At 49.2% G+C, this 24,559-nt stretch overlaps 1 protein-coding gene across 5 annotated transcripts in view; it reads right to left on the bottom strand.

Annotated features, from left to right (window-relative positions):
• Positions 1–24,559, bottom strand: part of ADCK1 (aarF domain containing kinase 1) — a 100,132-nt gene that overhangs the window by 7,206 nt on the left and 68,367 nt on the right. For 4 of the 5 annotated variants that reach the window (XM_016156623.2, XM_036239462.1, XM_036239463.1 and 1 more), the window contains 4 exons: positions 18,570–18,728; positions 13,364–13,480; positions 1,578–1,727; positions 188–385 (listed from right to left, as the gene is read on the bottom strand). In XM_016156623.2, coding sequence (XP_016012109.2) covers positions 188–385; positions 1,578–1,727; positions 13,364–13,480; positions 18,570–18,728 — 624 coding nt within the window. The remainder of the gene's footprint in view (positions 1–187; positions 386–1,577; positions 1,728–13,363; positions 13,481–18,569; positions 18,729–24,559) is intronic. The other variant, XM_036239461.1, reaches the window with a different exon arrangement.

The raw sequence follows: 24,559 nt of genomic DNA, 5'->3' as shown, positions 1-24,559 counted from the left end.
CAGGTTCACAAGGCAGGGGCAAGACATCGCTCCTCTCTCCTCCTTCCACTTCCGCCCACCACTCCACTCCCATGACCCACCAGTCTAGAGCTTCAGGCCCTGGGGTGGAAGGAAACCAAAGGCTATCTCTAGCCCTGGCCCCGTCCCTTGTATTCGGGAGAGGGCTGGGCCAGAAGGCGGCACCCACCTCCGAGGCAGTGACCGGAACGTGGCTGATGCCCCTGTTGACCGAGTTCCATGAGCGGGCCGTCAGCATGCAGGCAAACAAGGGGTAGAGGTCGCCGGCTCCCAGACGCTGGCTGTACTTCTTTATCTTCTTCATGTCGGTCCAGATCAGCGACTGCCAGAGGTGGCAGTAATCCAGGCGGAACTCTTCTGTGAGCACCTGTGGTGGGGACCACCGTGGCAGAACTTAAGCCTCCGCTCCTCATGGGAGACCTAGTCCCTGGCTGAGTGACCGCTGTAGAGGGGGACGGATGAAGACCATGGCTCCTGCACAATGTCTGGTTCTCCCCCAAAGTCTGGCCACCCTTGACAGTCCAAGTTCAAAGCCACTATGTGGCCAGCCTTCGTCCTAAGTGCAGAAATCACCCACTGCCCACCAAAATCACATTGTCTACCTCTCTGCTGGTTAGATGTGGCCATCCAAGATCTGACCAACAGAATGTGGCAGCAGCTCCACTTCCAGACCTGGCCCATGCACGCTCCTCCGAGCCCGCACTCCTGTGACTGAGGATGATGAGGCCACCTCGAGGGAGGCCTGGGACACAGAGCCTCCGTCAGTCCCTGACTTCGGCCGCCTCCAGCCCAGGACGGGCATATGAGAGCACATTAGACAACTACTATGTCTGGGCCAGCATTTGTCTGGGAGCTATGTGTGGCATCAGCAAGCCTACCTTGAACTAACACATCCAAGGTCTCTGAGCCTTTCAAAGGAGGCCAAGATTTTGAGATGTGGAGTTAAGGCCCTGAGGGAAGGAATAGGAGACCATTGGAAAAAACTCCGCAGGACTGTCTGCCTCCTAGAATCAAACCAGGCTCTGGGTCCTGGGATTGGCAGTGAACTTCCTAACTTCCAGGCAGGAGATCACGGCTCAACTGAACCAGCTCTGCGTCCCAAGTCCAGAGGAATCCAGCGCCTATCAGTTCCTGGCCCCCTTTCCTACTATATATCACCTCTTCACTGGAGCTGAGTTACCCCTCGCTCCCTGAAGTCCCAGCTCATCTAAGGGCAGCTCACGTTCCCAGGTCTGGCCTGGCCTGGGCTTTCCTGGAAAGCAAGGTTGTTGTAACGCTAACAAAGTGCTTCCACACATGCAGGCACATTCCCATCTACTCCACACGGTGACCTGTAAAGGAGGCATTACCAACCTCACCCTACTAAAGAGGAAGCTCAGGCTCGGAGAGTATATGACTGTGACTTACACAGAATGGCAGTTCGAGGGCGAGGGTACAGCCTCTCCAGACACCTTGGCCATCTGCCTCCCGTTGCTATGGCCCACAGGGGAGTTCAGCGGGCTGTGACCCCAGGCAGGACTAGACCCCGGAGCTGGCTGAGTGGGAGAGGCCTCTCCTACCTGGTAGAGCCCGTGGTCCAACAGGACCACCTCTGCCTTTCCCGTGTCCGGGCGCTTTCGCACCAGCACGTTCCCCGGGTGGGGGTCGCAGTGCACGAAGCCGTTGATAAAGATCATCTCACTATACATCTTGCCCAGGTTGCGCGAGATCTGAAAAGAGCAGGGAGACAGGTGGGAGTCGAGCTGCATTGACACCTGAGACTTCTGCTCTGGTCCCTCAGTCTGGCCAATTTCAAGAGGAAGGCCAGAGGGACCTGGTGGGCCTGAACAGCCACAGTGGAAGAGACGGTTTGAGGCTGTGTAGCTCCTGAGTTTAAGCTAGAAGCTGAGCTCTCATCCAGTTCTCTTTAACTTTAGCTGCACATTAGGATCACCTGGAACTCAGAAATGTTGGGTGTTCTTTCAAGTTCCCATGGTGATTTCAATGCATGGCAAGGTAGGCGAACCACTACGCCTAGGTCTTCGGATGACTGTAACTCCCACCTCCTACACCCGCCCCTCCACTCTTCCCGATTTCTCTCTTCTCTGTTTCTCCTAGCAATCCCTCTTCATTTTTTCCCCAAAGTTGAATATGGCCTGGAAAGCTGGGTTGGGGCGAATCACTCCACCTCCAAAGAGTAAGGCTAGGGCACTGAAGAGGCGACCCCATCACCCTCTGGCCAGTTCCAGGAGAACCCAGAGCCATAAGCCCTTCTCCCCTCTCCCTGCAGGCCCCTCTCCCTATACCCCTTCCTGCCAGAGCCCGATGCTCATCTGATTTATGATGTCTGCACAGAAGAAATGACACTGGAGAGGCCGTTTAAATCATCCCGTCACCGCCGCGCTCCCTGCCGGGGCAGTCTTCTTATCTCTACTCCCTTTTTATTAAAGCTAAAAGCCTCTTCCCAGCTAGAGAATGGCTGCTGAATAGAGCCATACCTGGGCCCAAAGACGGCCTGGCCTGCCAATGGGTTTCCGTGGGACAGAGAGATGCTCAACCCAGAAAGCTGACACCCCAGGACACACACTGCCCTTGGCGTTCCTCTCAGCCTCAGCTGGATCCCATGGTCACTAACAAATATAAAGACTCGACCCCTTTCCTGGGCCTACAAAGTCCTGCACGACCGGGCCCAGCCTCCCTCCCTGGTACCACACTGACACTCCAGCCACATTTGCTTTCTGTCTCTTCTCCAAGATCCCTATGTCTTCCTACCTCAGGGCCTTTGCACATGATAGTCCCTCGGTTAGGAGCATTTTCCCCAACTCCCCTTCAGCTTGTTTACTGCTCTCTTCCTTCCTATCCCAGCTCAGCATCACCTCCCTGGGGAAGTCCTCCCTGACCTCAGACTAGATGAGGTTCTCCTGCCATAGTCTCTTATAGAATGCTATACTTTTCTTCCATGGCACTAGCTCGCTATTTGTATCATAATTTGATTAATGACCATCTAGCCCACTATCATAAGCTCCACAGATGGCAGGGACTGGCTCTATTTTGTTAAATAGCTTTATTGAGGTATAGTATACATACCACAGACTGGCTCTATTATGAATCCACTTGCCTGTAACAAGCCAAGTGATTTTAGGATTCTGCCTTCAACATGAGTGAGACCTTCGTATCTCCACGAACTTTCTTTTTGAGATGCTGTGATTCCTGTCTCTGATGCTCATCCTAACCCCCTTCACTGCTCTGAATCCCAGTCGATTATAATTGGCCCCAAAATAGGGCATCAAGAATGACCCTACTTTAGTAACAATAGCTGCCATCCTTATTAACAGCGCTAAAAGTAGGTACAATTATGATCTCCACTTTGCAGGTGAGGTACTGAGACTCACTGAGGTTTAACTTCCCCAGAGCAAAATGGCCAGAAGGAGGTAGAGCCAGGATTCGAACGAGGCGTGACCTTCCAGTAACCACTATTCTGTAATGGCTCCCGCCCACCAACTTCGGTACTTCTCAACTGAACTCTGTGACTTTAAACAAGTCGCTTCTACTCTCCGCTTTGGTAAAATGGAGATAATAGTGGCACCACTCTCCAGGGCTAAAGGAGAGCATCACAGTGCGTGGGACCTTGTGACCTCTCACAGCCGCCCCTGTTACTGACTGCTCACAACACTCCTGGGAGGGCGGGGGATTACATTTCATTGTACTTTTTTCGAGAGAGAAAGAAACTGAGGTTGAAGAGGTTGTCTAAAGTCCTGATGCTTATCCTGTGTCACACTGTCCCGCTACCCCAGCGGCTCTCCAGCTCCTGAGGTTTCCTTTGGGTGACGAGAATGCCCAGCACGCAGTGTCTGTCGACACTGGGAACAGGACTCTGCCCTGTGTCAAGTTCTCGGACTCAGGCTGAGATGTCAGGGGTCCCAGAGCCACCATTTTCTGTTTCCTCAGAGAGCAGGCCCAGCCAGAGCTGGTCCTGGGAGAGCCAGCAAGTCCCCACTTCTGAGAACCCCTCTTGTCAGGCTCGTTGGAGCTCCATAGAGCCATGGTCTGCAAGGCTGTGTTTGCCAGACCAATTGCATTTATTAAGTAATAATTCATTTTACTTGTCAAGGACGCGTACAGGTCCAATCAGGGATCCTGATCAGTCCACGATAAGCAGTGCAACCAGACTGAGCTGACGGAATTCCAGCCAAAAGCAGAGAAATGACATTTCATTTAGTCTGGGCAGACCTGTCACGGGGAGATGTATGATCTCCCTTAAGCTTTCTGAAATACTGCTAATCGTGCTGGGCCCCCTATTACTGCATCGAAAGATGGCCCCTGGGGGTCTAGGGAGTCAGGATGGGGGAGCCCTTGCCCAAAAGAGTGAGATGCTGTTGCTGCCAACTGCAGCTCATACACACGTGAGCAAATCCACCAGAGCGGCCCTCCCCATTTCACGCCCCTTACCTGGGTGCCTTTGCATTTAGGGGCTGCTCTTGATGTTCACTTGAAGCAGATTTCACCAGACTAGGCAGGTGGACAAGGCAGAGATAGGAGGGAGAACCAGCCTACGGACCAGGTTTCACTCCGGAGCCATCCTAGTGCTGCCACTTAGGGTATGGGTGACCTAGTGGGCAAGTCAGCTCAGTCTGGGTCTAGGCTCCCTTAGCTGTTAAACCCCAACTGCTCCGCTCTCTCACAGAGCAATCCCAAGATTCAAGGTCAAAATGTGATCACGTATGGGAAAGAGCTTAATACAGGACACAAAACACAAACGTTGTTTGTTCGTTTGTAATGTGGTAGCTCGTTATTTTAAACTTGGAAAAAATACACTCATTATCACCATCAAAGTGTAATTTCCAAAAAAATTAAAAACACAACCCTCATACAAAAATACAGAATAAACATGCACCAAAGATTATTTAACCCATCAATAAAGGAGCAAACATGAAGGCAGAGCTGGCTCAAAGAGAATTCTGAGGGGTTGGGTGTTTATGGGCATTTAACAGAATAAGAGCCGAAGATTCCTGGGTTAGATACAGGACTGGTTATTGTCCTGCGGGGCAATAAGGAAATCATAACCTTTGGGGTTATCTTCTACTGGGCAGAAATTATTTGCTTCTGTACTGGATAAGATCTACAGATTGACGTGTGACTTCTATCTGAGCGCTTAATTAATTGTCAATAGCAATGTCTAACAAAAACACATTCCCCGAGATATTAAAAAAAAAATCCTCTGATGGGCTGGCTGAACGATGCTCCAGAATAACTTTAAAAAACAGTGCATACTCTTGGCCTTATTTATAACTTTTGGGTAATTTTTCTTTATATCTGTCAAGAGTTGCACTAAATAGTCTCTGGGAACCAATTTGCCCCCAAAAAAGGCAGCCAGCCTCCTCCCACTCACGGAGACATTCAGGGTCCCGGGAGAAACCTGAGGCATCACTGGACAGAGCGCTCCCTCCCGCCCCTTCCCTAAAACTTTGCTATGTCTCATGATGAAGAACAATTGAAAATAGCGTTGCAATGAACGAGGGGGAGCAGATATCTCTCTGAGACATCTATTTTGTTTCCTTTGGCTATATAAACCCAGAAGTGGGATTGCTAGATTGTATGGCCATCCTATTTTTAACTTTTTGAGGAATTCTACTTTACTTTTCAGAGTGGCTACACCAATTTACAGTCCCACCAACCGTACATGAGGGTTCCCTTTCCTCCACATCCTCGCCATCTTTCTGATGACAGCCATTCTGACAGGTACGTGGCGATCCCTCGTCGTGGATTTGATTTTCATTTCCTTGATTAGTGAAGTTTTCATGTACCTGTTGGCCATTAGGATGTCTTCTTTGGAAAAATATCTATCCATTCCTCTAAGGCTGCCCCTTGCCATGTCAGTGGTGACAACTCAATAAAGACAGGCAGTGCCACCTGTTTAGAAAGGAAGCAGCTAACACTCTGTGCCAGGCACAGTTCTAGGCACTTTACATGGGCCGGCAGCTACCCTCCACGGTGGGCGGGTGAAGGAAGGGGGATACAAAAAAGGGGGAGAAGCCTGGTCACCTGGCCAGGAGTCAGTGAAATCAGGGTCCAAACCCAGATGGCATGGCTCCAGGGAACCGGCTCCTAATGGCCAAGCTGTCCTCCCTCTCCACCTACAGGGAGTCTCCTGCCTGGAGGCAGGAGCCGCACCAAAAACCTCGGAGGGTCCCCCACGGCATCCAGGAAGGTATCCCATCTGGAGAAAAGAGTCTCAGTGGGAAATCCAGGACTGTTCCTCTAACCAAAAACGCGCTGTTAACCAAAGCCATCGTACAGCCATTTTTAGGGAAAAAGTAAGTAACGAGTCTTTTAATTGTTCCACATAAAAAGAATGTGCCACTCACATAAGTGATTTCAGCAATTACACAACGCCTTTATTCTCGAACAGTCGGGGGTGGGGGAGGAAGGCTAGGATTCTATAAAAAGGGTGAGTAAAGAATTAATTTAGTAAATAATATTTAAATCGCAGAGTTATTTTTGGATTTTTCTTAAAACTTGAATTGCTGGAAAGTATTTAAGTTATTCTATAATTGCAGGAATTAATTTATTCCCACCCCCAAGGGAAAGTCTATTTATGTTCCTGGGGGGCGTCATGAAAGCAAGGCCAAGATCTCTAAAAGAAACAGGAGGTTGGAGTTGCAGGCTATTAATGATCACATAAGTAGCCTAATATGAAGTATAAGGAGGTTAACAATTCACACCCCCTTTATCTTTCTCCCAGTTTCTGCCCAGCCTTCTTGATGGGCTAAAAGACCAGACCAGACCACAGCCTAGAGCATGCTCCTCTCCCCACACACCTCTAGCCCCTGGAACCACCGCTGAGATACATAAACCTCATGTTACTTGCTGCTGCCGAGCACAAGGCCACGTCTATTCACTGAGGGGGTCAGCCTTGGACTAGCAAACGCTGAGATGCAATCCCTGACATGAAGGCACTGGGGACCTCTTCAACCACACGCGGTGTTGGGAGGGGTAGTGAGGAAGGGAGGAGAGGTGCTGGGTTAAGTACTGGAAGCTGGAAGAATAAGTCTAACTGTGGAGCTCCGAGGAGAGCCCGGGCACGGGGCATCCACGAGGCCAGTAAGGGCTCCTCGGGTCTCAGGGCCAGACAGGCTCAAAGAACCATGGCTGCCGGAGGGACTGGGAGGGGGGCCTCAGGGCCGTGACTCCTGGAAGACACAGGGAAGGGAGGAACACCCGTCGCCATCTGACATTCCTGCCTAAGGCAACGGCTTACTCCAAAGAAATATGTCCACATTTTCCACGTGACCTGGGCCAACATGACAATGGGGAAGGGTTTCTTCCCTACGTGTTGCCCCTTCTCCAGGGAGTTTTTCCCGTTGGCACCGGAGTGGGCGGCGAGGCGGAATTCCAGAGTAACAGCACGTGCTGAGCGTGTACTGTGGGCGCCGTGCCAACTGCCTCGTGTTTCAATCATCAGACAGTCCTTCGGCTTACTCTCGTACCCCACTTCACAACGGGAAGCTGGGGCGTCCACAGGATGACTCGCTGCACCCAGGAGGCACGGCTGGCAAGCAGCAGAGCCAGCACCAACGCCAGGAAGGCAACGTCCAGAGCGCCACTGGTCCCCTCTCCTGCCGCCCCCACTGTGGGGGACGTGAACACCCAGGAGCTCATCTGAGTCTCTCAAGATTTGGTCCAAGAAGTGACGGAGAGGCGTTTTCTAGTGATTTCAGTAACCAGGGTTTGTGCACCTCTACGGCTTCTCTTCCCTGGTTGAGCACCTTCCATCACAGAGCCGGAGAGGCCTCATCTCTGGGAGCGGGCACTGAGCACAAAGGAAAAATCTCACTTGGTCCTTGGCGGTGTGGGGGGACGAGGGGAAAGTCCAAGGAGATGGGGAAGGGGAGTCAGCATACACTCAATTCATGACCACCATTCACAGACAACAGAGAGGGGCGGAAAGCAAAGAAGATTCTGAAAGATCTATAGAGGAAGATACTCCCGTGTGACAAGTAACCTCATGAGTTATAAATGACTTTTTTTTATAGAACTTCACAATTTGCAAAGTCTGCCTAATGACCCTGTGATGTAAGGATGGTTACCACTCCAACTGTATAATGAGGAAATCAGATTCGGAGTTTAAGTAACTTACCCAAGGGCACCTGGACAATAAATGGCAGAGCCGGACACAAAGCCAGGAGCCCCGACTGTGAAACCCTCCACGGCTTGCAGCACGGGCGTAGCCTTACCCAGCCCCACTTCTCCCACAATCTGTCCACACCTCTACTATAGCGCTGACATGCAGCGCCTGTGCATAGTAGGTGCTCGATAAACATTTGCTGAAGGATGCATCTGAGACCCTTTTGCTGCCCCTACTGTGACACAGAATGGATTTTAAAATAACTGGAAAGAGCAAACACAGCAAGGGCTTCGGCTGAGCACAGCAGACTAAACCCATGCACTGACCAGCCCCTTCACCAACCCCACTGGAAACACTCGAAAAGAAACGAAGGCAAAGATCCCACCATAAACAAAGAGAGCAGAAGGGCCCTCGACTGCAGACGAAAAGAGATTAGCAAGATCGGGGCGGAGGGGAGGGGCAGCTGCTGAGACATGGCTTAGCAGGCTGGACAACAGGGGACCCTGGCCGGCGATGGCAACTTGATGTTTTCTATCCTGAGCCCAGAGACGCTGGCAGCCGAGGGCCCCTGACACCTCTGAAAACATGAGTTGGGGGCTTTTAAAAGGCGGATTAGTGGAAAGACTTTCAAAGACCTAAAGCCCTAGCTCCCCTCCCAACCAGACAGAAGACAGGGTTACTCCTTGAGGAGGTAAGAGAAGACAGGTTCCGGAGGCCACTCCATACGCCAGGAGGGCCAACCGAGGACACAGGACTGACTCAAAGTCCAGATAATGACTACTGGGCGCGCCTGGCCCTCTTCCCCCGCTGTCTCCCAGGCCCCTGAGGCGGACAGGCTGGCGTCTTTGCAAGCCCCCATCCCTGCACCCACCCCCATTCTTCACGGACTGCGGATGTCTGTCCACCAGGCCTCCAGTCCCCATCTTCGCCAACCCCAAACCTGCAACTTTGTCACCTTTCTCTCAGCTAATTTCACCCAAACTCAATTGGGCCTTAGCCCAGGCGAGGTCTTAAATACGTACTCACTGAAATCCAATTAACCTTCGATAAAGGTCCTGCAATCAATAGTCGTCCTGTGGCTTGAGGAGACTCTACCCAGCCTGGGAACGCACGTTCCCACACGACCTTTCCTTTTAATGAAATCAATGACAGCCACTGTCATCAGCTCTTAAAGTGACTGGCAAATATGATCATCGGGTCGGGCCCTCAGTAATATCTGCTTCTGGGCTCAGAGACACAAGCAAACAAGGGCCCCCGCCAGCTTCTATCCCCCTACGGCCCCGCACCCCTCTGCAGGTGACGACACCTGGGCAGAATAGCCTCACGCACAAAGGTGCCCAGACCCTCTGGCCTTGTGGCAGGTGGTTCCTGAACTTCAGTGAATGTCTGAACCACCTGGAGAGTTTGTTAAAATGCAGATTCTTTTACCTGGCCCCCGAAACTCTTCCCGCTTAGTAAACTTGGGTTGGGGCCCAGGAATCAGCATTGTTAAATAAGCCCCCAGGTGATTCTGAAACAGATGGGTCCAGTCCTAGCTCCCAGAAAACTGAGAATCCTTGCTCTCTGAAATATCCAAGCAGAACTACGCACGGAGTCTAGCTATTCAAAACCTTCGGTAAAAAAACTGAGGCCCAGAGACCGAGAGTGACTTGTCCAAGGTCACACAGCCACTGGCAGAGCTGAAACTTTAACCCAGGTCTCCTGCCTCCTAATCTGGTGTTTCATCACCAGAGTCCCGGGAACTAGTCTTAGGGTCCCCACATGCGAGGCCCAGCTGGGCCGGGATGCTATGGGGTGAGGGGGCTTCTTCAAAGTGGAGTGGGGATGACTCAACCAGCCGTTGGAGGGGTCTGGAGCTATCGCTACCCACCTCAGGAGGGGTTCCTTCTAGAGGCACCTCCTGCTGAGCCCCACCTTCCAGCTGGGTCACCAGCTTACAGTGGCCAAGATGCCACTAACCACCCTGCCCCCTCGGGATCTGAGCTGAGCTCTTTGCCCCTTGTCATTCCCATCTGTCCCTTGTACTTCCCAAGGAACACAGAGCCAGGCGGTCCTCAGGAGGTAGTCATTCCAGGAACAGGCTCATTGAGTCTCACAGTCTTGGGGAGACTTCAGAACCTCAGAAGCCTGTTAGAAACTTTCAGTAACATGGAGTCTCCCACTCTGCACGCACGCACGCACACACACACCTGTCTTCCATGAGGCCTGTGGCTTTGACATTGGTTGGTAGGAGACGTAATAGATTGATTTCGACAAAGTAGAGCCTAGTGCTAGTCTACTCCCAACATCTCCAATGGTCGGTGACAACGCAGTAGAACAAATGGCCCACGGCCCCCTGTCCAGCCTGAGGTTCACACGGAAGTATTTAATGGCATCATCTCAGAATATCAAGAGCTTCCTGAGTCATGCAAACCCTAAAAGCCAGGGGCAGGGGATTAAGGAGTTAATTGATTCCTTAGGAATGCCCAAGGAATTAAGACAGTGTACTTTATTATCCTTGGGAGAGACCAAAGGAAAAGAACAGAGCTTCCAAAAAAGGCTCTCAGCTGACTGATGACAAAGATGCCAAACCCAAAAGACTGTATTGTATGATTCCATTTACATGAAGTGCAGTAATGAATGAAGGTGATTATGGTGACTGAAGTCAGAAGAGCAGTATCTCTGGTCTCTGGTCAGCAAGAGGATGTCGACTGGGAGGGGGCATGAGGGTGCCTGCCAGGTGGCTAGAAATGATTTGTATCTTTATCTGGCTGGTTTATCCATACGAAAACTCACTGAGGTATACCATTAAGATTTGGGACCTTACCTAAGCTACCTTCCCTCTCTGATTCTTCATTGCAAAATGCAGACAATAAAACTCCCTCCCAAGGTTACAATTCAAAAAAGTCTTGGTATAGAGAGCTGGGCAGTTGGTAAATGTTCATGATGAAAGAAGGTATAGAAGGAAAGGACAGGGCTCAATGAAAACTGCAAAAATAATCAACTAGCTACCAATTCGGAGTGCTAACCACATGCCAGGCGCCATGCTAGGCATAGCTGGAGCACTGACTCAGTCCTCACATCTCTATCAAATGCAACGTTTGTATGAAATGGATAAAATGAGCCTTGATGTACACTAAAGAGAGAGGGGCTGCTTTTAAACAGCGCCTGGGGGCTGGGCAAAGCTTCTCAGTCAGTACTCCAGCCCCCAGCTCCAGGAGTTACTCATGTGACTGTCAACTGGGTGGCCCCAGGTAACACCACAGCCCAAGGCAAATCCATGGGAGGGAGACAAAGAAGGTAGAATAGTAAGGACTTCGAAGTTTCGCAGATCTGGGTTAAAATCCTGGCTCAGCCTCTGCTAGCTGTGTGATATTGGGCAAGTTGTTTAACCTCTCTGGGCTCTAGCTTTCTCATCTGTAAATGGAGTGAACAATATACCCTTGGCAGGACAGCTGTAAAGAGCAGAGATTATATGTGTCACAAGCTTGGCACGTATTAGTTGCTTTTAACAATTATTGTAATTATTATTATTGTTTTCCCCAAATTACTCTGAATTCAGCACACCCAGCTATACATGTCCACAGGAAAGAGAAAACCAGCACTCTACCCCAGCCTTGACACTCAGGGGCCGACCCAGGGCATGAGGCTAGCTTGTTTACCTGCCCAGATATCTCCTGAGGGTCTGCTCTGCACATAACACTGGCCTTATCTGTAAGGCTATTAAAGAGGGATGGAGGCAGGAATAGATGAGCCCAGGCGCTTGGAGGGCACCGCCCTGCCCCAGCTCCCACCAGCCACCTTCGGCCCAGCTGCCCCTCCTCCCAGGCACCTCGCTCAGCCACCAGCGAGCAGCTACAGCAGGGCACATCTTTGTTTGCACTTGTCAAAGCTGCCTCTGATTAAACGCCGTAACAGCCCTGGGCTCACTGGATCCAAAAAGATTAATGGATTTAAGGGTGCTGTCATAATGAAAATCCTACTGCAGCTGGCAGTAACTGAATGCCAGTAACCTGGCAGGGGGCAGACGGGAGTGAGAGGCCTCTGGGATCCTTCCTGATCAGCAAGTAGAAAGACAGTGGAAAGGCTGTTCAGGAAAAGTCAGAAGTGACCTCCCTTCTCCTTCCCTCTCCCCCGTTTCCCTTACTTGCTTCCTCCACTGGAGCCAAAGACTCTGTTCTCAAGGGTCTCAATGGACAAAGGGATCCCTGGCTAGATACAAGACACACTCCCACCCCAACCGACAGGACAAGAGATGGGCAAGAAGGTCTCCTGGCTCCTCTGCAGGCAGCTCCGCCCTGACACTTCCCCAGCCCACTGTGGCAGAAGCCGACAGTGAGGGGAGCAGGGTCAGAAGCCCCAGGCTGTGCTACTGGCCAAGTGAAAGACATTTGCTGCTCCGCACCCCCTCTCTCCGAGCTTTTTTCCCCATCTGTAAAGTGAAGGGCTGAATTGGAACAGTTCTCTTATCCTTTCCCCCAGTCCCCCGAGCAGAACTCTTCCAGGAAAGCCCAATAGCTGTGTAGCTAACTCCAACGCTAGCCTGTGAGCTCCTTAAGGAAGGAAGTTAAGTCTGGTTCCCCTCTGAACCCCACACCTAGGACGCACAGCAGGAACTGTAAAAATAATGAATGTTGTTGAAAAAGTGCAGCTCCACCCCTACTTTTGGGACCCTATGGTGACAAAGAAGAAAATGGGGTACAGGCCCCACCATAGTGGCCAGCTCTCTCTGAGACCAATAGGGTGGGAGGTGGGCGACAGAAGCCCCTTTCATCCTGTTTCTATGAAGTGGAAGTAGTTGCCTACTGTTGTCCCCTTTTTGCCTGACACCTTGAGCACTGGGGAGTGGCAGGGGGAGGGGAGGGGGTTAGAGGGAGGGGCTTGTGTCCAGGCTCCGACAGGCAGAAGGATTAAGTCGCATGGATTTCGCTCCATTATTCTCTGTGGCCACTTAGGCCTGTGAAGCTTGGATGGTACAAGAAGTCAGGTGGTCATCACCTGTCCAAGCAGGAGCTGCAAGGAGGGGCTGTAAACATGTGCCTGCACCCCACTGCGTGCTGCCAACCCCAGCTTTAGGAGATAGGGCAGAGGGTTATACTAGATAATCTGGCAGGATGCTTCATGCTCAGCGATTTTATAATTGTTCAGACAATAGGCCCCATTTCAAGGCACTGACACCTCACCTGGACACACCTGCCCTTGCTGCGCTGCCCCAACCAAACCCATGTCCCTCGCACAGCCACCCCGAGCTCTCGACCTCACCTCATTGACATCGATCTTGTTCTTCTCCATGTAGTCTCTGTCATTGACTTGCCCACCATCCACAAACTCCATCAGAAGGACCCGCTTGGTGGACAGCTCCCAGTAGATTTGGGGGACCTGGAAATAGGAAAGCAGAACAGAAAAGTCTGGGAAACTGGGGGCCAGGGCCAAAGACCACCAAGAGGCACAGCAAGCCAGACAGCAGCAGACACTCCTCTCAGGACCAGGGGAGAAGGCCTGAGCAGGACCTCAGCAGTGAAGGGTGGGGAAAGTGGGAGGTGGGCCGAGGGAGAAGGGCGGGAGGCTCTGCCTCCTCCAGCTCGGCCCCAGCCCCCTCCTTTAGAGACCTCTTCCTGCTTAAGGACCAGAGGACAGCTTCCCTGCCAGCCTCGGTGCATTCTGGATACAACTAAAAGACAAAACTAAAATTGAGACTTGGGAGAAAAGGTGGGGACCCTCTCACACCTGAGCCGCGGTCGGTGTTAAAAGCTATTTCCTCCTCTCACCAGGCCCATTTCGGGCTCCTCATAGGAATCTCAACCCTCTGCCTCAGTTTCTACACCTGTGCAATGGTTGTTTTGTATGAATGAATGAATGAATGTATGTTTACTGGATGATAAATTTTTTGGCCAGGAAGGATGTTCTCATGCCCATTTCCTACAACCGCCCTGTAGCAGATGACGCCGGATTTAACCCAACACCTATTCCCAATCCCCCTCTTCCCCAGAGTCGGGACAAACTAAATTCTTGGTATGGCCATGTGACACGGTTCTGGCTTATGAGACTAAGTGGACATCTGCTAGGGGGGTCTTGGAAGACTTTTATTCTCTTGATAAAAAAAGATGTGTATAGATGATGCAATTCTTCTTAGCCCTTTCTTCCTGCCTTGAAAGTGAATGTGATACCTGGAGCCGCAGTAGCTGTCTCGTGCCCAGAGGAAGAGTGAAGGAAATCACGGAGATGCCACCCTGATACTGTCAAACCACTAAGATAATATCAGCTGGCAAATGCTGCAAGCCCTCTTGCTATGTGAGCAAATAAATTCTTTTTGTTTAAGACACTCTAAATTGGACTATCAGTTTCCTGAAGAAAATGCATTCCTGACTGATATCCTCTCCAACGCCCTCTGACTCTGAGAACACCCAATAGCCAAAAAGAGAACAGACTTCCCCTGGAAGAGGCAAGATACTGGACGGCACCAAGAACTGCTGGGCTCCTGCGTGAGCGACACCCTTCGGTCCCACCACAGCAGGGGGCAAGAATTACCGATGTCAGCTTGCAACACCTCCCCACCAACTTGATGGGCTTGTTTCTACTTTCAAATAAAGAAACGAGGGAAGCTGACTAAGGTGTTTTGGAGAATAAGGACTTCCCTCATCCCAACCCCCAAAACTCATCCAGCAGTAAGATAGTGGCCATCAAGTTAAGAAACCAGTATCCTTTGCTAGTTCTGCTAATGACTGTTGTGTCTCAGTTCAGCTCCTGTAGGCCTGGGTCCTCATCAGAGAGAAGACTACTCTGCCCCATCTCGATAAGGATCTCTGAAGATAAGTAGGGCCCACATACAAGTGCAACACCCCGGGCTCCCTGGAACAAAAGCTCTAACTGCAATCAAGGTGTCATTCGGGTTTGCTACGTTCCTACAGTGTTTGCCATTTGAAAATCTGGGGCAATAGAGAAATCTGCGACTCTCTCTGACTTCGAATTTAAAATTCAGTCTGGCTTCACATTTTTCAAAAAGCACCTTTAAAAATACAAATGCAAGTTGACTACTGTTGTTCGCAGCTTCAGAATGAAAGGGACATGTTTCGGGGTTAAGTTCTTCCCTAGGTTTATTTGGACCTGAGGCTTGGCAGTGGGCACCTGGGGCCCCCCTGGACACAGCCATGGAAGAGCCACTGACGGAAAGAGAAACGTAAAAGCCAGAGACTCCCCGGGCTTATTGATCGGCCTCATGGGCAGCCAGGTTTCCCCTTCGTCCACTTTTCCTCCTGCCCGCCCCCCAAGGCAGCCTTCTTGACGGGGGACACAAGATCAAGCGAACTGCCTCAAATCACGACGTAGGCAGGACAGTTTGGGGTATGAGATGAGATTCACTCCACCCCAACACCCATGTTTCACCACTGTTCCTTCCTCTGCTTCTTCTGTCAAGGAAGAGAAAGACAAGAGAGAAAAATTTAAAAGAGATAATAAGGAGAACCATTGCCCTCCGCCAAAAATTAAACCCTGGGAGGCTCATGGCCAGGGTACGCACTGACCCCACAGGCAGGGTCACACCCTGGCCATCAGGACCGCTGAGTCCAAGGTCTCCTTGTCACAGAGCAGAGGCCCCACTCCTGTGGGCTCCACCTGCCCCCATGATGGGGCCTGTCTTGACCCCAGAAAGAGGCCATAGATTATAGAGAGTTCCAGCTCAAGACCCTGGGCCTCAGCCTCATAGTCTGTCCATAATCCCATGCTTCTGCTTTGATCCTGTGCTTTAATCAATGAACCTGTAAAGCAAGCTCCGGATTGTCTCAGCCAGTGCCCACCACCCAGGGCCAAAATCTTCCTGCTACCCAAGCCCGGGGCAGAGCACAGACCCAGAGTCAGATTGTGGGGCTGGAGCCCCGGCTTTGCCACCTCCAACCTGTGTGACTGTCGCTAAGTATAATAACCTCTCTGAGTGCCAGCTTCCCCACTTGTAAGATCATGATGAAGGTTACAACAGAATCAACACTCCCTACTTTCTCCTTGCACATGTGGAGTTCTGGTGCTCAACCCAGAAGCATCCAGCAGCTGCTGGACAAACATCAGCTGCCATATGACGGCCGTGTAGAGTTTCACATGTGGTTCTGATACACAACCAGGGCTGAGAGTTAATGTTACAGATAGTTCAGCGCAATTCAGATCTTCCCCACAAATTGTAACAGAGGCAGAACAGCACAGCGGTTTAACGCGTCGGTTCTGAAGCCAGGCTGCCTCCAGTCAGAGCCTGCATCTGCCCCTTATCAGGAGGCTGCGTAACCTTGGACAAATGGTTTCATGTCTCTGCGGCCCAGCTCCCCCATTAGTGACGTGGGGCTAATGTCCCCTTGTGGAGCTGTTATAAGGATTAAAGCATAAACACGTGTAATGTACTCTTTTAAAGTGCTTAACACAGCATAGGCATGTAAAAAATGTTAATTAATATTATACATCGGTGGTTCTTAATCTTTGAGATTCTGAAGAAGGTGTGGCGCTTTTCCAAAAGCATGTACATCACCTAACAGGGTTTGTCTACAATGCCTGGAGAGTCCCACTCTCCTAACCTCATACTGAGAAACCCTGGAGTGGCCCTCCTCCAGAGATGACCCCCATCCCCACCTCCATATGTAGAGAAGGACTCTCATCTCTTCCAGTCCCAAACCCTGTGGTTATGAGGCTTATTCTCCGTACTACCTTGTCTCAGCTGTCTCCCAGGTCAGCTACAAATCTCACTGCTTGTCCTGTCCCTTCCCCCAGGACACACTGATGCCAAATCCACGAACGCCCTGGTCCTGACCGTTCAGCCTGGCTGCCCCCTCACCTCTCCCAGTCTGCCCAGCATCACATTTGCATTCAGCATTTGTCTGAGGCTCAGAGATTTATAACGCAGGGCTGAGGTTATTAAGCCCCACTGGAAGATGCCTCACACACTGAGAGGTAAACTCTTTGCTGAGGCTTAATTACGCACAGATGTTGAGATGGGGTGCCAGTGTGCAAAAGCAATCTATCTCCAGCTTTAAGAGCTGAACTGGGTTCACGGAGCAAAATTCACTTTCCACTCGTTATTTGTTTAGGCAAAATTAATTACTCAGGAGCCTTAATTCCACCATTGTCTTAGGAATGGTGTGCAGGTTTCAGAAGCAGCAGATCCAATCGTTATATTAATTATTTACCCATTTGGCATCCTTGTTTCAAAAATGTGTATTATTATTATTATTACATGTCTTGGTCTGGCAGATGCTAGTTGGCCCCAGCCAGAGGACGATTTTGCTGTTTCCATGGGAACAGTGGAAGAGATGGTTGTTTGTCTGGCTCATAGTTCTAGCTCTGAGGAGCACCCCTGCCAGGTAAGAGGCAACAGAACGTTCCTAGACAAGCACCAGAGTTGAAGCCCTATAATCTGGGTTGCCTGTCTACCCTGACTGCCATCTGGAAAATGGGATGACGGTTGCTGGAAGAATTCAGGGTCATTATCCCTGCACAGTGCTCAGTGTGGCAGAGGAAACAGTCGGTAAATACTGCCTACTCACTTGTATAATCAACGTGCCGTGGAAGTCCCAACTAAGCGTGGAACTAAGCACTTCCTTTTGGGCAGCCACAGAAACGCAGATAAGTCTCTGACAGCATGCCCAACCCGCATCATAACAACACATGTTCATGTTTGTCCCTCAGCTGGTGGAAAGTTTTCCCAGGCAGGAGCCAACCATCTCTTACTCATCTAGGCACCCTCCAGCAACCAGCACAACAACAGGCTCAGGAAATGCTCAGGAAATGTGGAATAAAGGAATATACGAAATGGGATATGCAAGGGAAAGCATATTTTAGACTCTACAGCATTATGCTAATTAGTTAATACTACAACTTGTCTGAGAGAGCCAAGTTTTCATTGAATTGGTGGTTTGACTGGGGCAGTGTCACCAGATCTAGCCTGCACGTCTGGAATTACAGACACAAGAGGATCTGTGCATTCACGCCGACGATGGCAACCAGGAGAAGGCAGTCAAGCATACTTGGGGCATCTAGACAGACCTGACTCCCAACTCACTCGAAGAGTTAAACTTTGCCAGTGGCTACACCTTCCCCCAAAACCAATGTGTCAAGACACCACACTGATCGCCACAGCAGTGGCTCTTTCTCCCGTGAGTCATGCTTTAGAATTCTCGAGTGGCCAGGGTAGACACAGCCTCAGTCTCCCCATCTCTGTTCATCAATCTGGACAGCAGAAGCGGAAACACCCCCTCCACGACATGTTCAGAAGCCACATGAACACTTTAGTTCAGAGCAAGAGACCTTTCCATCCAATATCCTGAGAGGTCTCCCCAAGAGGGGTACTACTTGACCATCTGCTCTGGAACTAGCACCCGGAGCTCCTAAGAGCCTTGTGACTCCCCCTCCCGCATTCTGCAGGCCTCCTGGGTGAACAGACCAGGGCTGGCCTCTTCCACTAGATCACCGTGCCCCCACGTCCTGCACCTCCTACCTTTAAGAAGTCAAAGTGCTTGAGCATTTGGGCCACTTTCTCTGCATTCCTCCCTTCGTTGAGGAAATCCAGCTCCAAAGGCAGGTTCTTCTTGGCTTCATCCACCAGCCACATGAACTCAAACTCTGGGAACAGCTGCTTCACAGCCAGGACAAGCACCTACAATCCACCAAGCACCCCATCAGTCAGCCCATGACACCCGCCAAGGCACCCTGCCAACCTCCCGGGCCTCCGCTGGAGTAAGAGTGGGTGGGAAAACTGCTCCCCTGGGGCCCATCGCTATAGTCCAAATCCAAGCGACAAAAATTCAGCAGCTGCCAGCGTAGCAACCACCCCTTGCTGAGCGCTCCCTGTGTGCCCAGTGCTGGCTCAGCACTTAACTTAGTTACTTCACTTCATCTTCACAACTCCGGGAGGTACACAGCATACACTCTTACCATCTCCTCATTTTACAGATGAGGAAGTTGAGGCTCTGAGAAGTTATGTGATTTTTCCGCATTTGTCCAGTGCAGAAACAGAGTCCACCTGGGTCTCCCCTTGCTCTTAAGCATGTCGCTGAACTGCAGCCTTTGCGGCTCCCCGATTTGGGCTTCGCGGTCCTGTTTACACAGGCTGGAGGCGCTGTCACCCTGGAACTGCGTGTGTGTTTATTTCTTAAGCCGAGTGGTTAGTATTCGAGCTTTTTAAAAAATGTTTATTGTCTATACTTTTTGTATACCTAAAACATTTCATGATAAAAATTAAATTGGTATAAGAAAACAAGGTCAGATAAGAGGAGTAAGAGATAAGGGATTTGACCACTTGGATAAAAAGCCTGCATTTTTGGCCATCTCCACTATGGATTCTTGAGTGAGGACATGATGAAAAAGGGGGTTTTCGAAGACTTACCTGGCATTTCAGTTGTCAGTTTAATGATGTGCAATTAAATGTCACTGAAGAGAACAAGAGCCCAATGACACCTGCAGAGCTGGCCCAGCCACTCTGTGGGCAGGACTCAGTTCTGAGCTCAGTGGAGCTCTGGATTTGAGACAGTCTCACAAGTTCACAGACAATGACTCTAGTGGGTAAGCGGGGGTGATGCCAGGGACATGGGAGACATTCCAGCATTCCGGGAGGGATACCTGTATGCAACTCTCCTGCTCTCCTACGAGCCCTCCTTGTCAGTGTTCGAAACTGGGGACAACCATTGACCAAGCCTCCCAGTGATTCTTGGTGTGGATTATAGTCCAAGTTCTCTGAGAACACTCATCTCTACTCCTGGCTGGAGCAGGACGACAATGAGCTAGAACTAAAGAACCGTGGGCCTATTGGTACCTTATAGTGTTCTTACAAAAAGAGAAAGAGAAAGAGAGACTAGAGCTCACTCTCTCTGCCATGTGAGGACACAGAGAAAGGGCAGCTGTCCACAAGCCAGGAAGAAGGTCAGCACCAGGACCAAACCGTCTGGCACCTTGATCTTAGACTTTGAGCTTCCAGAACTGTAAGAAATAAAGGTTTGTAGTTTAAGCCACCCTGTCTATGGTATTTCATTATGGCAGCCCTAGCAGTCAAAGACCCACCCATTCGGTCCAGAAGGATTCACTGAGCCCCAGCTATGAGCCTCGTCTTATGCTTCTTTTTGCCCTGATCTACGATGTTATGCCCAACATTGTGTTAGGCATGTGTGGCACAAAAGAAATAAATTAAAGTAGAGCCATTTACAATTTTGTTTTTAAGCCTAAGTCCTAGGTGATGTACCGGATACCATTCTAAAAGAATCATCACACAGGGTTATTATATTCAATTTCTCTCAAAACCCTTTTTAATTACATTCAGCTACAGTCTAATTTCTTTTAAGCCTTGTCTAGTCTTTCTCGGGCTAGACCTGTGACCTTATGATAATTGATTTAGTTTATGTTTTGTTTCTGTTTGTGTCACACAAAACTAGAAGGCAGAGGTCCAGATCACGTGTGTCAGACCCAGGCACCTGGGCACAGAAGCCTCCCGGCATCACATCTCAGCGGGCCCTTAGCTGCAGCCAAAGGGGAAGCAGAGCAGGCACACAGGAAGAAGCAGCACCTGCCCGGGCCTGGGCCAGCGGTGCACGCGTCACCTGGGCCACCTTAATTCCACTCTGGGCTCAGAGTTCAGGCAAGAAACCTCTCTGTAGTTTGGTTCCAGCCAAAATTCCAGAGGTTGTCGCCCAGTAGGGTCAAGGGAAGAGCCACGATGAGGCTCACTCATTTGTTCAATAAATATTTCCTGACTACCTCCTAGGTAACATCCCTGGGCCAGACACAGATAGACACAGGGAGCAACAACCACCTAGTAGGGTCTGTACCTGGGGATGAGGCTTCTGGCCAAATAATAAATCCTCATCATTTGTTGCATAGTCACTGTCATTTGTGAAATTTTTAATTATCATTAATACCCAAACAGCACTGATAGGCACTTTAAAGATTTTTCTGTTACCAATCAATTATATAATTAGTCATTACTAGTACTATTGGTTATTATGAATACCTAATGTCATTAATCATAAAAGTAGTCAAAGATTTTAATGATTGATAGTATTGCTAATAACTAATTAGTAAACTAATTCAGCACTCAGAAAACTGGTTTCTAAAGCATTCTGTGGGTGGTAGGCGAGTCACTCCCTTGGTTACTTTAAAATGAGGTCTATTTGAATGGAAGTCAGGGGTTCTTATCTTTCTAGGAGGACACTTCCCCTTATTTGAAAATTTAACACCAGCTATGAAGCTCAGAAAATGCACATTCTCACCTAATTTTGCTCATAGTTCAGGGGGTTTATCAACCCCTTGAACTTCGAGGGGTTTGAGGAGAGGGGTCAGAAAAAGCATCGTCTGCTCCAAGTCTGAAGTGGTCTGTGCTCCTGCCATTTTAGACTTTTCTTGGCTGAGGAGAACAGAATAAGTCAGTTTCACCTTCTGTTTCATTCAGTTCCTTTCTTAAGAGGCTGCCCTCAGTAGATTCATTTAAGTTTCTTTTTTGACAACAGATGCAATCAACTAAAATAAAACAGGTGTTGTTATCAATTTGACTTTTTGATTTTTCCTCCAAAATGTATCTTCTCCATAAAATTCTTCCAACAGCCAATATTTTCATTAGTGCCTAGCACATACTCAATACTCGGCAGATGTTTATTGAATATTCACATGAATAAGTGAGTGAATGAAAAAAAGAATGAACAGATGAATATTTCAAAGGGTTTGCCTTCTCCTCAGAGATAATTATATGTTCACATGTGTGTTATTCAAATGGATTAAGTTTTTCTGTTTCTAAGGTTTTGGTGGGAAAAGAGATTACCTCTGAATTTTTGGGACCCACGGTTTTGAAATGCCTGAGAATTTTCTACTTGATTTAAAACCTTATGAATCAATCAAGGTATATTCAACAACTGATTCTCCTTTTAGGGTAGAATAATGAAATTATTTTCCTATAAGATCACTGGCTCACAGAAGAAAACCCAGTCGTGGGCCACAGAAAAATATAATGGAAAAATTAAGTCATATAAGAGCTTGAAGACTAGTGATTCCTATTTATAATAGTAAAAAAGGGGGGGGGGGGAGTATCATTATTAAGCACCTGCTACATGCCAGGGACTGTGTCACAAGGCAGTTTATACACATGCTCTCATTTCACCCTCTTCTTGCCCATTTCACAGAGAAGGAGACCGGTTCCAGGAGGTTAAAGCATTTCTCAAGGTCACATAGCTTGCAACTTCAAATGCAGAATGTGGACCCAGTTTTTTCCTTGGGTTTTTTTTTTTTTTCTTCTTTCTTTATGTTGCCCTGTCTCATGCAATACAATGCAGGATGATACAATAGGAAGCCTGAGATAAGGCCTAAAAAGAGCTTTGTAAACTGTAAAATGCAACTGAAATGTGAGTTACTGTTATCAAGTTATTATATATTATAAAAAGAAATAATTTTCTATGGGAAAACAGCACACTAAATAGAATGCCTGCACGGATCCAAACTGGTAAAAATGGATGTTCGACAAGGATTGAAAATCAATTCAGGATGATGTAAACAGCTTGCCATTCACGGGTTTATCTTTGTTCTGATAAGTTATTAAAGTGCACACTTTTTAGAAAACAGAATTATAGGGTGAAGAGAAGTTTCCATGGGATTATGTACATCCCTGAGTTTTTTAAAAAATATATTTTAAAAAATAAAATCGACTGTTGGATTCTGTGCCAAACGCAAACATTACCTAGCCACCCACTGTTCAATCAACACATTCAGAAAAGAAACAAGATGACAGACAGCATACACTGAAAATGTTGTTCAAAAAAAAGTCAAAAGCATGGTTGTCACAGGTCTTTATTTTCAGAGATCCTTGGGATGGGCCAGATGACAGCAAATGGCAGATCAGATTTGGGTACTTAGACCAGAGTCCCGTCCCAGCATTGTAGAGGGCCTTGGGGGCAGGTGGTACATAGGGGGCAGGGTACCTGGCCACGAGCTAGATTCTTTACGGGCGGGCGACAGAGCAAGGGCTTATGCATCACCAAATGCAGAAGCTTGAGAGATAACACGGACTGATGCAGGGCGGTGCTATTAGGACCTGAGGATTATGGTCTTACCACTGGCTCACAGGTCACCTGAGTCCTCTCCTGCTGTCAGTGAGAATGTCAGTGAGATCCAGTGAGCTAAGCTCCTGCTATTGTGGGCAGGCAGGAACGGCTGCAAAGCCGGCCCGTCAGCAGACGGATGGACTCTGCCTTGTCAGTTCACCCCTTCCTGCTGAATCATTGTTCCAATCTCTAGGCCCAATTAGTCTGGCTCTGGACAGCCACTCAAATCAATAAGAGTCGCTGGCCATGCATCTAGAAGTACAGTTGCCCCAACTATTAAAGGGACAACATCAGGTGATAATGACAAAGCTGAAAAACACCCTTGACTGTGCCTTTCTCTTTTGTGCAAAGTCACCAACACCATCAGTTTCATCAAACGCCCTTTGCAAAGCATCAGCTTCCATTTCTCTGCCACCAACCGTGCAACAGTCTAACCCAGAAACTGCCTCCTTCTCCAAGTGGAGTGCCAGGTTTGCAGGCGGCACATGTTATTGGGTGCCCACCCAAAAGCCATTTTCCCCAACTTCCTAGCTAAGAGAACCCTCGAATCTATTCACCTTTCATGTCCTTCAAAAAAGGTAAGCCTTAGCCTGAGGTGAATCATGATTGATCTAAGCCAATCAAAATGGTCTCATTTCTCTTGCCAAGACTGATTTAGGTTCGGGCATGTGGCCTACTTCTAGCCAGTGAGAAATGAAGGGAATTCTACTGAAGGGCTCCTTTTTGATAAGGAACATGAAGGAAGACACGGGACCCCTTTGGCATCTACTTTTAATAGCAGGAACTGCTGCAGCTGTTTTGGGACAGCGAGGGGCATTACTTTAGAAGGACAAGCCAGGATGGCAGAATGGATGACAAAAGGAATCTAGGTCCTTAAAGACCACAGGAAGTGCTGCATTGGTCAGCCTTGGAAAAGACGGCCTACTGCCAGATGCCTTGAAATGTGAGATGCTACAGGTTACTATTATTTCCCTCGCTTTTAGTTGGCCTAGCCTTACATCACACAGGTGTTTGGATTCACAAGCTCACCTCCTGAACCGCAAAAATCTAGAAGTTAAGCTATTAGTCACTCTCTGCTTAGTATGAATTACTCTTATCAGATAGTCTTTCCCTCAAGACCATGCTGTGATCAATCGCAGGGTTGGAGAGGAGAGGGGGAGAATATTGGGCAGTGGGAAAGAAGCACACAGGGCTGGGAATTGTCATAAAAGGAAGCACCAGAAGGCAAAAAAGTGACTTTGCCTGCCCTCTGCCTCCAAGTTTCTGGTGGCGAAGGGAGCCCTAATACACCCCCAAAATCATTCTTCTCCTGTCAAGCATCCCTGGGCACCCTTCTGGGGTTGTCATTCCTAAAACCAAGGCACCAGTTTAGGTCTGGACTCAGGAAAAAATATATACTCGTTGCAAATAT

This window comes from Rousettus aegyptiacus, unplaced genomic scaffold (genome assembly GCF_014176215.1).
Source record: "Rousettus aegyptiacus isolate mRouAeg1 unplaced genomic scaffold, mRouAeg1.p scaffold_m13_p_3, whole genome shotgun sequence".
NCBI lineage: Eukaryota > Metazoa > Chordata > Mammalia > Chiroptera > Pteropodidae > Rousettus > Rousettus aegyptiacus.
Note: the sequence above shows the minus strand (reverse complement) of the source record. Positions and strands in the feature narration are given on the sequence as shown.